The sequence below is a fragment of the Bidens hawaiensis genome, unplaced genomic scaffold (assembly GCF_021521415.1).
Source record: "Bidens hawaiensis isolate Kalapana, Puna unplaced genomic scaffold, B.hawaiensis_p1.1 tig00018846_1, whole genome shotgun sequence".
In the NCBI taxonomy this organism is placed as follows: domain Eukaryota; kingdom Viridiplantae; phylum Streptophyta; class Magnoliopsida; order Asterales; family Asteraceae; genus Bidens; species Bidens hawaiensis.
This window is the reverse complement of record NW_027492863.1, coordinates 346562-359434: the sequence shown is the minus strand read 5'-3', so window position 1 is coordinate 359434 and position 12873 is coordinate 346562. Positions and strand designations below refer to the sequence as shown.

Genomic DNA, 12873 nt, shown 5'->3' with positions numbered 1-12873 from the left:
GAGTGTCATCTCTTGTTGGGATTAGGGACACTGGATTTGTAGCAGGCCAGACAGCATTGAAGGCAGCATCGGGCAAGGTTGCTAAACACGAGAGAGCTTGTTTGGAGAATCAACACGTGTTTATCCCCTTCGCCTTTGACACTTTTGGTTTCTTAGCTCCGGATGCCGTGGACCTTTTGAATAGGGTTCAGAAAGTTGTGTATAGTAACGTATCAGCCCATAAGAATCAAAACTTTGTTTTTAGTCGGATTGGGTTTGCTATCCAAAAGGGGGTTGCGGCGCAGCTTGTTGCCCGCTTACCTGCCACTTCATTGTAAATCATTTGGATGTAACTATGAAATATAAAAGGAGCCATAAAAAATTATTTAGTTTATTCTTTATAGTCCAAATATCAATTCAGCCTTATATGTGATAGTAATCTATATGACTATATCGTAACATAGTTCTTTCTAAGCGAAAAACCAAACAACTTTGATTTGATAAATGTAAAACGAATTTTATAAAACAAAAGGAAACAAAATACCTACTAATAATGTAAAACAAAAAAGTACTGTATATAGTTGAAGATAGAAAAGAAAATTAATATAAGAATAATATTATTTTATAATTTTATAATGTCCAAAAAATTATTGCGACGTTTTGATTAGTTAAAGAGATTAGTTAGAACCTTTTTTAGTTAATGGGGCCGGGGATCTCGGATGTAGAGTTGATGGACCACCATTTAGAACCTTAATATTAAATTTTTGTTATATTAAAATGTATTTTTATTTATTTTTTTGTATACTAAGAAAAATGTTATAGATATATGTATGTATTTTTAGGAGGAATGAAGTAAATATGTTGAATTTATATATTTTTAAAAACATAAACATTAGAAAATCCAACAATAAAGACACATAAAAAATGAAGATAAGGACTAACAATAAAAGGATACTTCATTGAAGTTTGTTTTATTAGACCAATCTCTATCAGAAAATTAAATATTCAATTAAGTAAGATAAAAAGCTTGCCTTTATTTGCATTATAATTGAATTATCTATAAAACTATGCTATGAAACATATTTTTGACAACGACCATGATGTTGACAATTAATAAGATAAATTAATATATAACATACGATAGATAGAGATGTGTACGGTTCGGTTCGGTTAATTTCGTTTAATAATCAGTATTAAACTTGGGCTTAAATTTTGCTTAAAAATGCATGAAATGAAAGTACAACTAATGAAATAAATGTACAAATATATGAAATTGAGGTATTATTACATAAAATGGAGATATAAATACATAAAAATGATAATATTAAACTATTAATACATATAATACATGAAATAGAGAAAAAGACTTGAAAATATGAAAAAAATGAAGAGTTCGGTGCGGTACAGTTAATTTCGGTTTTCGGTTATTTCGGTTCGTTTCGTCGGTTTTCGGTTCGTTTTCAGTTAACGATTCGATTATTGCGCACCCCTAATAAACGAACCATGCTTTACCCTAAAAGTTATTCACGACTGAGACTCGAGCTTTGAATATAGAGCTCAAACAGAGACAAGCTGAGCTCAATCTCAGCTAAATGATCAATTAGGCCCGAACCCGCAACATCAAATTTCAATAAAAATAAGTAACCATACACAAAACGTGCAAAATAACATGAAAACCAAACCAAACATGAGCGCACATAAATATGTACCAACCAAGATATAATTCATAAAGGATTCTATTAAAAAGATTCTGTCACTAGTATGTGTCAAGAATCCAACATTAGATAGAAAGATTCATTCTTTCTTATATGTAATTTGAAATCATTAAAACCGCTACCGAGTTTTACCTAGAACATAGTATGTTGCTTATTTGTCCACCATGCAGACTCCTTAAATTCAAGAACCTGTATGAGATCAATGCGAAAGTATAATAATAATAATAATAATCACAATCCGTCTAGCTCAAACAGACTAAGTTCGGCTTCTGCCGGAGGAGATTCAAGCTGCAATGGGTCAGGTTTACCTTGGTCAACGTTTGGAGTCTCGAGTATCTCGAATGACTGGCCCGGTGAGTCGTCACTTTCCACCGGCTCATCGGGTTCTACTTGCGGTTCGGGTTGGTCGACCGGTGGTGGTTCTAGCGGTTGGTATTTGGGTTTGTTTTTCTCTAGAAGGAAGTATGTTGTGCAATACCAAAATAACAGAATTCTACTTTGAGCCATCACTGTTTCGGATATGGTACTACCACCAAAAGAAAGCCTCTCTAGAGCCTGTATCACGATATTTATAAACGATTGGGTCCAAGCGGGTTTGACCCGTTTTTAAATAACTAAATAGGCATGTAAACGAACCAAAGTTCGAAGAACTGTTCGTGAACGGTTCGACGGGAAGTTCGTTTATTTATTTCGTTCGTTCATTTATGTCCGTTTACATATATTAAATAATTAAATGTTATATATTTAAATGTTATAGAAAACAATTAAATGTTATCTTGAAAATAATTAATGTCATAGAAAATAATTAAATGAAATATGTCCGTTTACATAATTAAATGTAATAGAAAATAATTAAATGTTATCTTGAAGAGTCATCTACTTAGAGGTTATATATTTGTTCATTTGTGTTCATATATGTTTGTTCATGTTTGTTTGTGTTCATTTACATTTGTTCATATATGTTCATTTACGTTTGTTTATCTTTGTTCAATTATGTTCGTAAACCGTTCGTTAAATTTTAAACAAACGAACATAAACGAACAAGAACATGATCATTTTTTTTAATAAACGAAACACAAAATATGTGTTCAATTAAGTGTCCGTGTTCGTTTAAAGTTAAATGAACAAACACAAACATGCCCTTGTTCGTGTTCGTTCGGTTCGTTTGCAGGCCTATAACTAAAGACGCATGCGATTTACTGACCTGTTCTCCAGATTGGATATCAAAAGAATTTTGATGTTCAAACTGAAGGCCTTTAAACTCGTTAATGCAAAATCCTTGAAACGCCCTGAAACAATAATCAAAGACAATAAATTTATCCCGTAACGAACTAAAAGTATTTTTTTACTGCAAAATGAAAAAAAAATCTACTCAACCATCTTATGAGAGAAACACGTGGGATCCAACGAAAGATGATAGGGGTATTATCGGCATTCACATAATATCCACCAAATACTATAAACACGGTCATCAAAGACGGGCCCAATGCCAAAGCTGCTTCAGTGGTTGGAACCATAGCTCCCACGGTTAACCCCATTGCCGATGCAGCAAAAGATTCCACAGTCACTATTCCACTAAACTTCCCAAATCTGAAAAAATAGATAAATAAATAAAAATGAATTAATAAAAATAACCTTATCACATGCATTCAAACCAAATAACCAATTAGAAATTTATTAAATATAAATATTCGGTGTATATAGATTTACCTAGATAGAGATGGATGGAGACGTGCCATAGGATAAAGAATCGTGCCAAATAATAATGGAAATGCAGCTCCAACGGGGATCTCAGCAATTAACTTAGATAATAAATATGGTCCTAACAAATAAGAACCCTTTGCGCGTTCTCGATCGACTATTGCACGTTCTTTTGGAAAAACACCAACAGTTTTTGTAAGTGCAGCCATTGCAGTGTTTATAGCAGCAACCTATGTATGTGTATTAAAGTGAGTAAATAAAACGCTTATTAAAAGATCCGACTTTACAGGTTTTTATAGCTATCAAAAGATTTATATATGCAAGAATATATACCTGAAGCAAGCCCATTCTATCCTGTATTGATGTTTGAGACTTTCCCATTCTCCAAAAAACAGACCCGAAAATTAAAGCTGATGCGATTGACATCCTTGTCCTGACTTTATTTGTTGGCCCGTCACGGGAAGCCTGGTTAATTTCAGACACCAATGTTAGCCATTTGAATATAAAATATGACTCGCTTATAATAAACCTATAGGTGATTAGATGGTTGAGGTGGGTAGCAGGTCAAAAGAGGTTAACCGAACAAACGATTGAACATGAACAGCTAAATGAACGGGATTTTCTTATTCGTGTTCATTCATTAAAATAATGAATGTGTTCATGATCATTCATTAATAGCGTATACGAATGATTCATGAACTTAAACGAGCATAAACGAGTGAATATAACTGAACATCGATATACGAATATAAACAAACATAACTGAGCAAGCTCCAATTAAATGTAAATGTGATATCAATCTGTTGGGCCTAAAAAGTTAATAAAACTGGACTACGTTGTAATGGGCCTAAAATTTATATGAATACATAAACGAACAAACAAACGTAAACTAACAACCAACATAGTCTACATAGATGAACATAAACGAACGAACATAAGATGAATGGAAGTTGTTGTTACCTGCATCCACGCACGTTTAAGAAGTAATGAAAATTGCCTCCACCAACCAATAACACCTTTGGCTTTAGGTTTTCTTTTCAATTTATTATTATCCTTCAAGACCACACTTTTGGTGATTGCTGATGCATAAAAGGTTGAAGAAATCTGTTCAGAAAACGATTCCACAAGGTTATCAATTCGTTTTCGGGAAGAGGCAACACTTTCAGATGAACTATAGTCCACTGATATCAAATCAGCTAGAAACTCAGCAGGGTTTACATGATCTGGACAAACATACCTGTTAAAATAACCGATATCAGTTTGTAATTTTACCAGGTGTACAATATTTCAGCTAGTTAAAATTTAACAACCCAAATTTTGAAAAGTAGGTTAGTGATTCATCGCCAGCTGGACCAGCATATACAAGTTCACCCTCTGTCAACAACACGATGTCATCAAATTTTGCATAGACTGAACCTCTCGGTTGGTGTATTGAGCATATTACTGTGTGTCCATCTTGTGCTAGTTGTCTAAGAGTTTCCATTACTTTCTCTGCTTGAAATGCATCTAGTCCTGAAAACATAATCAACTTTAATATTATTTGAGGATTTCTTGTAAATCATCTTGGTGAAAAAACCTATCTGAAAAACAATAAATTATGCTTACCGGTTGTTGGTTCATCAGCAAATATAACCGAAGGACTGGCAATTAGTTCACAAGCCATTGATAATCGTTTCTTCTCACCTCCACTAACTCCGCGAACTTTTGCATCTCCAACTCGGGTATCCGCACAACTAACCTTCTAAAGCAAAAGAGTAAACAACATATGAACTTGAGAACGATATTGCATAATCATCTTATTTTTTCTAACATAATTTTCAATCTAGATTATCAGATAAAAAGTGAAGAAATCAGTGGAACTCACCAAGCCGAGTTTGAACAAAAGATTGTTTATATATTCATCTTTATCTTCCTTTGAATATGTGTCCTTCAGTTGGAGTTCAGCTGCAAGAGACAACGTCTCCCGAACAGTTAATTGTGAGAAGAAAAGGTCCTCTTGTCTGACATAAGCAAATCTGTGCAGATTTTACAAAATCATTTTATAACGCAAGAATTCTTTAATAAAAAGGCTTAACTCTTCATAAAAGAATGATACGATTTGTGGATATTTTGACTTACTTGAAGGACTTGTTTGACATTCGTTGACCATTGACCTCCAACAGTCCTGATAAGTGCAGCCTAGATGATGCAGCGGTCTGGCCTGCTAGCACATTGAGAAGAGTTGTCTTCCCTGATCCAGATGGGCCCATTATTGCAAGCAGCCTTCCAGGTTTTGCCTCTCCGCATACATTCTTAAGCAAAAACCGTACCTGCAAATTGTCACGGTTAGTTAGTTAGTTAGGTAGTTAGTTATTGAGCTGTTCACCCTTGTACATTTCTGTTGTGTATGCTTTAGGTACTTGAACAGTTAGTTAGATTGATCTAGCTTCCTATATAAAGGAGTGCTATGCTTGTATTGAATCATTCAGTCTGATAAAAAGTAATCAATGAGCAAAATATTCTATTAACACTAAAACAACTAGTTTACAAGCACTGGCACAAATCAAATCGCAAGAGCTTAATTTAGGGCTGTAAACGAACCGTCCGGAGGGAAGTTCATTTAGTTCATTTAATAAACAGAGGAACATGAACAATAAATTCAGTTCGATTAATCAAATAAACGAACATGAACAAAGGTCATGTTCGTTCATTTATGTTCGTAGACGTTCGTTTACATTCATCCATGTTCATTTGTTTATGTTCCTTCATTAAAATTAAAGGCGTTTTATGGAAACTTAGACCTTTCACACTATTTTTTTTTGTAATAATGATTATGATTATTATATCTAATGCTTGGGATTAACAATGTTGTTTTGAACTTTTATATTTTCAAATTAATATATGTTTGCTTATGGTCGTTTTCATTCGTTTAGAAAGTTAACGAACGAACCTGAACAAGTTCATTTCCTTAGCAAACGAACAATGACACAAAATTCCTTTCAGTTATGTGCTTGCGAACCGTCCATTTGCATTCGTTTTATATTTTTAAATTAATACGTTTGTCTACGTTCGTTTGCGTTTGTTTATAAAGTTAGCAAACGAAACTGAACAAGTTCATTTCCTTAACAAACGAGCACGGGAGTCACAGACACAAAATTTCATTCAGTTATGTCATATGTGTGCGAGGACCGTTATAAAAGCTTAACGAACAAACATATCAGGCGTATGATCTGAAAGTTAACGAAAAAACACGAACAAACATGAACTAGTTTATTTCCTAAAAGAACGTTCACGGACACGAAATTTCATTCAGTTATGCGTTCGAACTGTCTGTTTGCCCGATAAAAGCTTAATAAACATTTATGTCCGTTTACATTCGTTTGTGTTTGTTTAGAAAGTTAACGAATGAACACGAACAAACATGTACAAGTTCATTTCCTTAACGAATGTTCACCGACACGAAATTTCGTTCAAATATATGTCCGTGACCCATCCCCGTCCGATAAAAGCAATAACGTTTATGTTCGTTTAGAAAGATAACGAATGAACACAAACAAGTTCATTTACTTAACGAACATTCACGGACACAAATTTTCATTCAATTATGTATTCGTTCGTCCAATAAAAGCTTAACGAACATAAATTCCATTTACGTTCCTTTGCTTTATTTAGAGAGTTAACGAACGAACACGAACAAACATAAACTAGTTCATTTCCTAAGTGAACAAATACATACACGAAATCTAACACGCATATGATTTGAATTAAATATAACGCAAGATAGATAAACATATATAAACCTAACAATAATACTAATAATGAATATGATTACACAATAATAATTAACTAATTATATTATTATTACACAAACTCCTAAATCAACATGCAGTCATGCAGTAATAGACCTAACGCCTTAATTAACATGCAGTAATAAATTAATAATTAACTAATTATATTATTATTAATATATAAACACTAACAAACCGATGTAGAAGCTTTATCAGTAACACAGCATGTAATATTCGTCCATCGGACTGTGACCGGATACACTTTATTATTATTATTATTATTATTATTATTATTATCCGAAACCGAAGCTTCAGAATCCGAAACTGCACCTTCGGTTTCGTCTTCTTCTTCGGTTTCCGGCAAGTACGCCGGACCGGGGCCGGAGAAGAGACGGATGAGTAACGCCGCCGCGACGGCGGCCAGAATCTGGCCTACACCGCCACCGGTGCCGGAGATTTTAAGCATTTTGGTTAGGAGTGTTTGATGTACACATAAAAGATGTGTTATCTTCTTTTTGGACTTGTTTGGTTCACTACTGATAGTAGCAGTGTATTTCCTTAAAAATATATATTTTATTTGACTTGGCTCGAGGTTGACTCGTTTTAACGGTGAAAGTTTGAGCTTGAGCTTGGCTTGTTTCGAGTTATTTCCTTTTAAAGCTTGATCTTGTCTCGTGAGTCGTTTTTCAAGTTCGAGCTTGGATCGGCTCGTTTATTATTTATTAGTTTTTATATATGTTTTTATTTATTATATTTTGAGAAAGCCTTAACGAGCCTAAGATCAGCTCGAGCTCGTGTGTAGTATCTTAAATGAGCTAAAGCTTTGCTCGAGCTCAGTTGTGCAGTGTGGAAACTTAATAATACACTAGGCTCGTTAAGGTTCAATGAGCCTAAACAATGTTATCATACAAGACTCGAGCTTAATAACTAAACAAGCTTTATTTGAGATTGAGACTCTATAAGGCTCGGTTCGTTTCGATTTTTTAATTGATCCGGTCTCAAGAAGCTAAAATAGCCTTGTTTAAGGCTCGATGATATTCCCATGGAAGAGTTGAGCAAGCTAAGAACCTGAAGATTTGGGTGTTTTGATGAATTGAGTAAACTTTTTTAAACTAAAAAACGGATGAATCTAGGAACTTGGAAACCTTTAAACAGATTTATTAGTCGCTTTTAACCAAATACTACAAGAGAGCGAATTTTGATAAGAGGTACGACCCGGTTTTAGTCCATGGACCGTAGATGCCCGACCAGAATTTGTGATACTACTATATGGAAGAGATGGTCCACATAACAAAAGGAATGCTCATAAGTCATAACAACCAATATTAATCAAGATGTCACTATCACAAGCTGTTTACACTGTTTACTCAGGCCGACAATCATGTGATAGCGAGAATATTCACTCATGAATACTCTCACTAATATTTAGTACTTTCTGTTAATTTTCTTTTAGAAAGGACCGATATTCTCTTGTTCGAGTGTGGACACTGAGAGAACCCTCTTCATGTGACGAGACCAACGGTGTCTGTTTTACACTTTTAGCTAATCTGTTATGCTTGCTTGAATATCGATCGAGTGTACTTGCTTAAAGAATGACCAGTATTAGTTTAGCTAACCTTGTACAGTTGTACACACACAAACTGACAGACATCCCCTTATTCATGGGCCTCAAGTCAACACTGCTCAATGCACATTTTGGGTCTTACTGAGTTGCTGAGAAAAGGCCCAAATGATTGTTCTGGGCCCAATCAAGCCCAAATATTATGTGTATTGTGTTGGGTTCATAGGTGAACAGTGAACTTATATACTTGGGATAATACGATGAGAATGTCTTACATGGTAGGATACGAGTATACGAATACGAGCCCGTCACCCTTAAAGGATTCACCACCGGGACAGTTCTTTACCCCCGGTTAGAGTCCATACAACTAACCGAAGTTGCAAGGCCGAGTCTTATGATTTCCTTGGCTAAGAGACCTAAGACCCAAACCTAAACGCATTGGTTGGAGGCTTGGAGCCGTGTTTGGTGGGCCCAACACAACCAATACCTTTATTCTGTTGTATGACTTGCATTATAGTCATTGACTATATTGGACACGTGTAAGATTTTAATTTTATTTATTTATAAAAACGTTTTCTAAAACCATAATGGTGGATTTTTGGTGCATATTAGGGGCACGAATTGGATTACAATGAAATGTGTTGGTTTTCTCGTCCTCTCTCCTTGGATCAGTAGTATACAAGATAATGATTCAAGCTATGTTGGTGGATTTTTGTGGTTTATTTGGAAGGCGATGAACGTTTTGAAAGGAAATAATCTTTCATTCTTTCTCCAAACAATATAGTAGAGGAAATAAAGAAAAACATATTTTTATGAATAAAAGATTAGTGTGAATATGCAATTTTTAAAATGAAAGTAATAAAGTAATTGGTATAATTTAAATATTAACTTTTTTTTTTGGAACGGCAAATTTCATTAACACAACTAGCAAGAAGCTAGAAACCGAACAAAAGAAAACAAGATTACAACATAAAATTACACAAATCTTTCCACAACAAATTTTTGAAATACGAACGATTTTTTATCCAAAGAAATCCCAACGATTTAATGTCCTCCGCAGTTTTGGCGAAACAAGTCGTCTTATTTGAGAAGATGACTTCGTTTCTAGTCTTTCAAATGCACCAACACGCTGTTAGAATGATCCCGTATAAAACCTTGTTTTTTTTAGTCCCCAAATTAGTAGTTTCATAATAATGAAGCAAGTCGCGCATCGAAAAAGCATAGATGGGAGGAATGTGACACCATTGGCTAACAAATTGCCAAACTAATGTGGCAAAAGAACAAGAAGTGAGGAGATGATCACTCGTTTCTTCGTATTCTCCACATAATCTACACGTCACCGAACCCACCTCAATGTTTCTTTTGGATAAAGCCACGAGGGTTGATAGTCTCTCTATTTCCGCCTTCCAAACATGAATGTTGACTTTTTTAGGCACCCAACTATTCCATTTAAATATAAACGAAGCACCCAAATTTAAGTTATTAACTTCTACTTTGTACCCTTGCTTGCTCTACCTTTTGTTACTTTCAATATTCAAAAGGACATAATGACTTGAATACATTTTGTTTTATAGAAGAAATAAAAGAAACAAGATGTAAACAATAGCACACAGTTTAAGATAAAGATTATAAAAAGTCGGTAAAACCATGAAGGTGTAGAGGGGCGCAAGGCAAAGACCAAATATAGTAATTTTCAATCCTCCAGAAAATGATTTAAGATTTTATTTGGCTCAACAAGTGTTGTTGCCTAACTTTCTTTTTTAAAAATTGTTATTTTGATATAATATCTGCATAAGATATACATGGCTTATATCCCATACCAATTTAGTATTGGTATAATATACTTATACAAAATGTTGGTATTTGGATACTATATTTATACATATTGTTTGGTATCTATAATATATATAAACGAAGACATAAAAATCCTACGTGTCGTGATGTGGTCGCTCCCCTTTTTTTTGAGTCACCAGATTTGCTTGATTTTTAAATGGAGGTTTCTCATGCATTTGACCCGAATTCATGGGTACCAAACCCAGATATTCCTTAAACGGGTTATAACATCTCATTAAATAAATAATTATTCTCACCAAATTATTGATGTAAAAATCCTTTAAAATAGGATATACTAAAAAATAATATATTATTTATTTTAAAAAAGATATATATATTATTTAAATTAAAAAACCAATTTGATAGTAAAAAAAAATAAACGGGTCTTGGGTCTCATCAAACCATAAGTATATTATTAACTTTCATAAATATTATTTATAATTAAAAAACCAATTTTATAGTTAAAAAAATAAACGGGTCTTAGGTCTCATCAAAACCATATAACTTTAAAACCGGGTTATAACATCTCATTTATTTGTAAACAATTTATCATCAAACCATAAGTATATTATTAACTTTCATACAATAAAAAAATATAAATTCAAAAAATAAATAAATATTAGAACAAACAATATAAAACAACCCCCCGTAATACGGGGTATAAACGAAAACAAAAAAAATCCTATGTGTTGCGATGTGGGCGCTCCCCCTTTTTTGGAGTCACCAGATTTGCTTTATTTCTAAATTGAGGCTTCTCATGCATTTGATCCGAATTCACAGGTATGAGTCTTATCAAACCCAGATATTTCTTAAACGGGTTATAACATCTCATTAAATTAAAAACTAATCTCCCCAAATATTTGATATAAAAATCTTATAAAGTAGGAATATACTAAAAAATAATTTATGATTTATTTAAAAAAAATATATATATTATTTATAATTAAAAAACCAATTTTATAGTAAAAAAAATAAACGAGTTTTGTGTTTCATCAAACCCATATAGCTTTTAAATCGGGTTATAACATCCTATTTATTTGTGAAACAATTTATCATCAAACGATAAGTATATTATGTACTTTCATACAATAAAAAAAATAAATATTCAAAAAATAAATAAATATTATAAACAAATAATATAAAACAACCCCCGTAATACGAGGGATAAAAACTAGTGTATCATAATAGTTTGGGACATTGTGAGTAAAAAACGTTTCCTAAATCTCTTATACATTGTAATTGAAATGAAAGATAGTAATATTTATCCAATTGATCAACCGACGGTGCGTTGAAGCATTTAGTTATTTTGCGGATTAGTTATGTTAAGAAAAGTAAAAAAACCATATGAACAACCAGGAGGCACCGTGTACCCCCAACATAGGGTAGAAAAAATTCACCTAAAATTTTGACAACAATAATAAACTAAATCACAATCATACACTGTTATAAAAATTTTCAACTTCTTGTACACATCAAGTTCAACACTTTTTTAACTTCTTTTTAAGTGTATCAATACTACACAAAAACTAAAATGAAGAAGTACTCTTAAAAAGTAATAGTAGCATATAAAAAAGTAATTTAGTAAATTTTTTGTTTGAGAAAAAGCAAGTGTCTAAATATAATTTATTTTTTTCTTCTCCTATTTCGATTACTTGAGTTCACGTGAGCCACTCTAAATTCTTAGTCATGGGCTACCCACATAGGCACAATAGAAGGTAACCTGAAGAAACACTAAGTGACCCCGGGCAGATTATAGGTAATCTGGGGGCTAAGTAATGTTTCCCACGAAGGTTAGGTCCAGCAGAGTAAGTTGTACTTCAGGGAACCTGCAAAACAGACACCGTAAGCTCGTCACTGAGAAGGGGGGGGGGTTCCTCCTTGTGACCACCCTCCGGCGTGAGAATCAGTCTATATTGCTCTTTGAATATAAAAGTATATGAATACTATTAGAGCAGTTATCAAGTAAGTTATACGAGATAGTAGATGATGAAATGATAATACCATTTGCTGTCTTTTATAGCCGAAGATAGGTTTCCAAGGGGTTTAGCCGGCCCAACACGCTACCAACTGTAACCTATGCACGTGCCCTACCTGTGAGTGGTGGATAGGTAGCGGCTGACACAGAGCAGGCGTGCCGTGCACTCTTCGTCTTCTACCAACTGCAGGCTAGGCACGTGGTCTGGCAGGAGTTGGTGGGCAGGCGGCGGCTATTGGTCACAGTGCTGTGGCATGCTGTCTGCCACGCTGCTGTCAGTGAGCTGTCGCATTCTTGGTCAGATCTTTTGTCTTTACCTCGTCAGGTATCACGCAAAAGATC

At 33.9% G+C, this 12873-nt stretch overlaps 1 protein-coding gene across 2 annotated transcripts; it reads right to left on the bottom strand.

Annotated features, from left to right (window-relative positions):
• Positions 1-1702: 1702 nt before the first annotated feature.
• Positions 1703-7628, bottom strand: LOC143557210 (ABC transporter G family member 7-like). Of its 2 annotated transcripts, XM_077046337.1 has the most exons (12): positions 7359-7628; positions 5514-5704; positions 5260-5410; positions 5001-5133; positions 4706-4907; positions 4356-4632; positions 3729-3860; positions 3405-3625; positions 3072-3284; positions 2899-2983; positions 2003-2249; positions 1703-1883 (listed from the first exon to the last, which is right to left on the bottom strand). In XM_077046337.1, the coding sequence occupies exons 1-12, from the start codon at positions 7626-7628 to the stop codon at positions 1876-1878; spliced, it is 2130 nt and encodes a 709-aa protein (XP_076902452.1). In that variant the 3' UTR covers positions 1703-1875. The 2 variants fall into 2 exon arrangements, with proteins under 2 accessions (XP_076902452.1, XP_076902451.1); XM_077046336.1 differs by having other exon boundaries at positions 1703-2249.
• Between the last annotated feature and the right edge of the window lie 5245 nt (positions 7629-12873).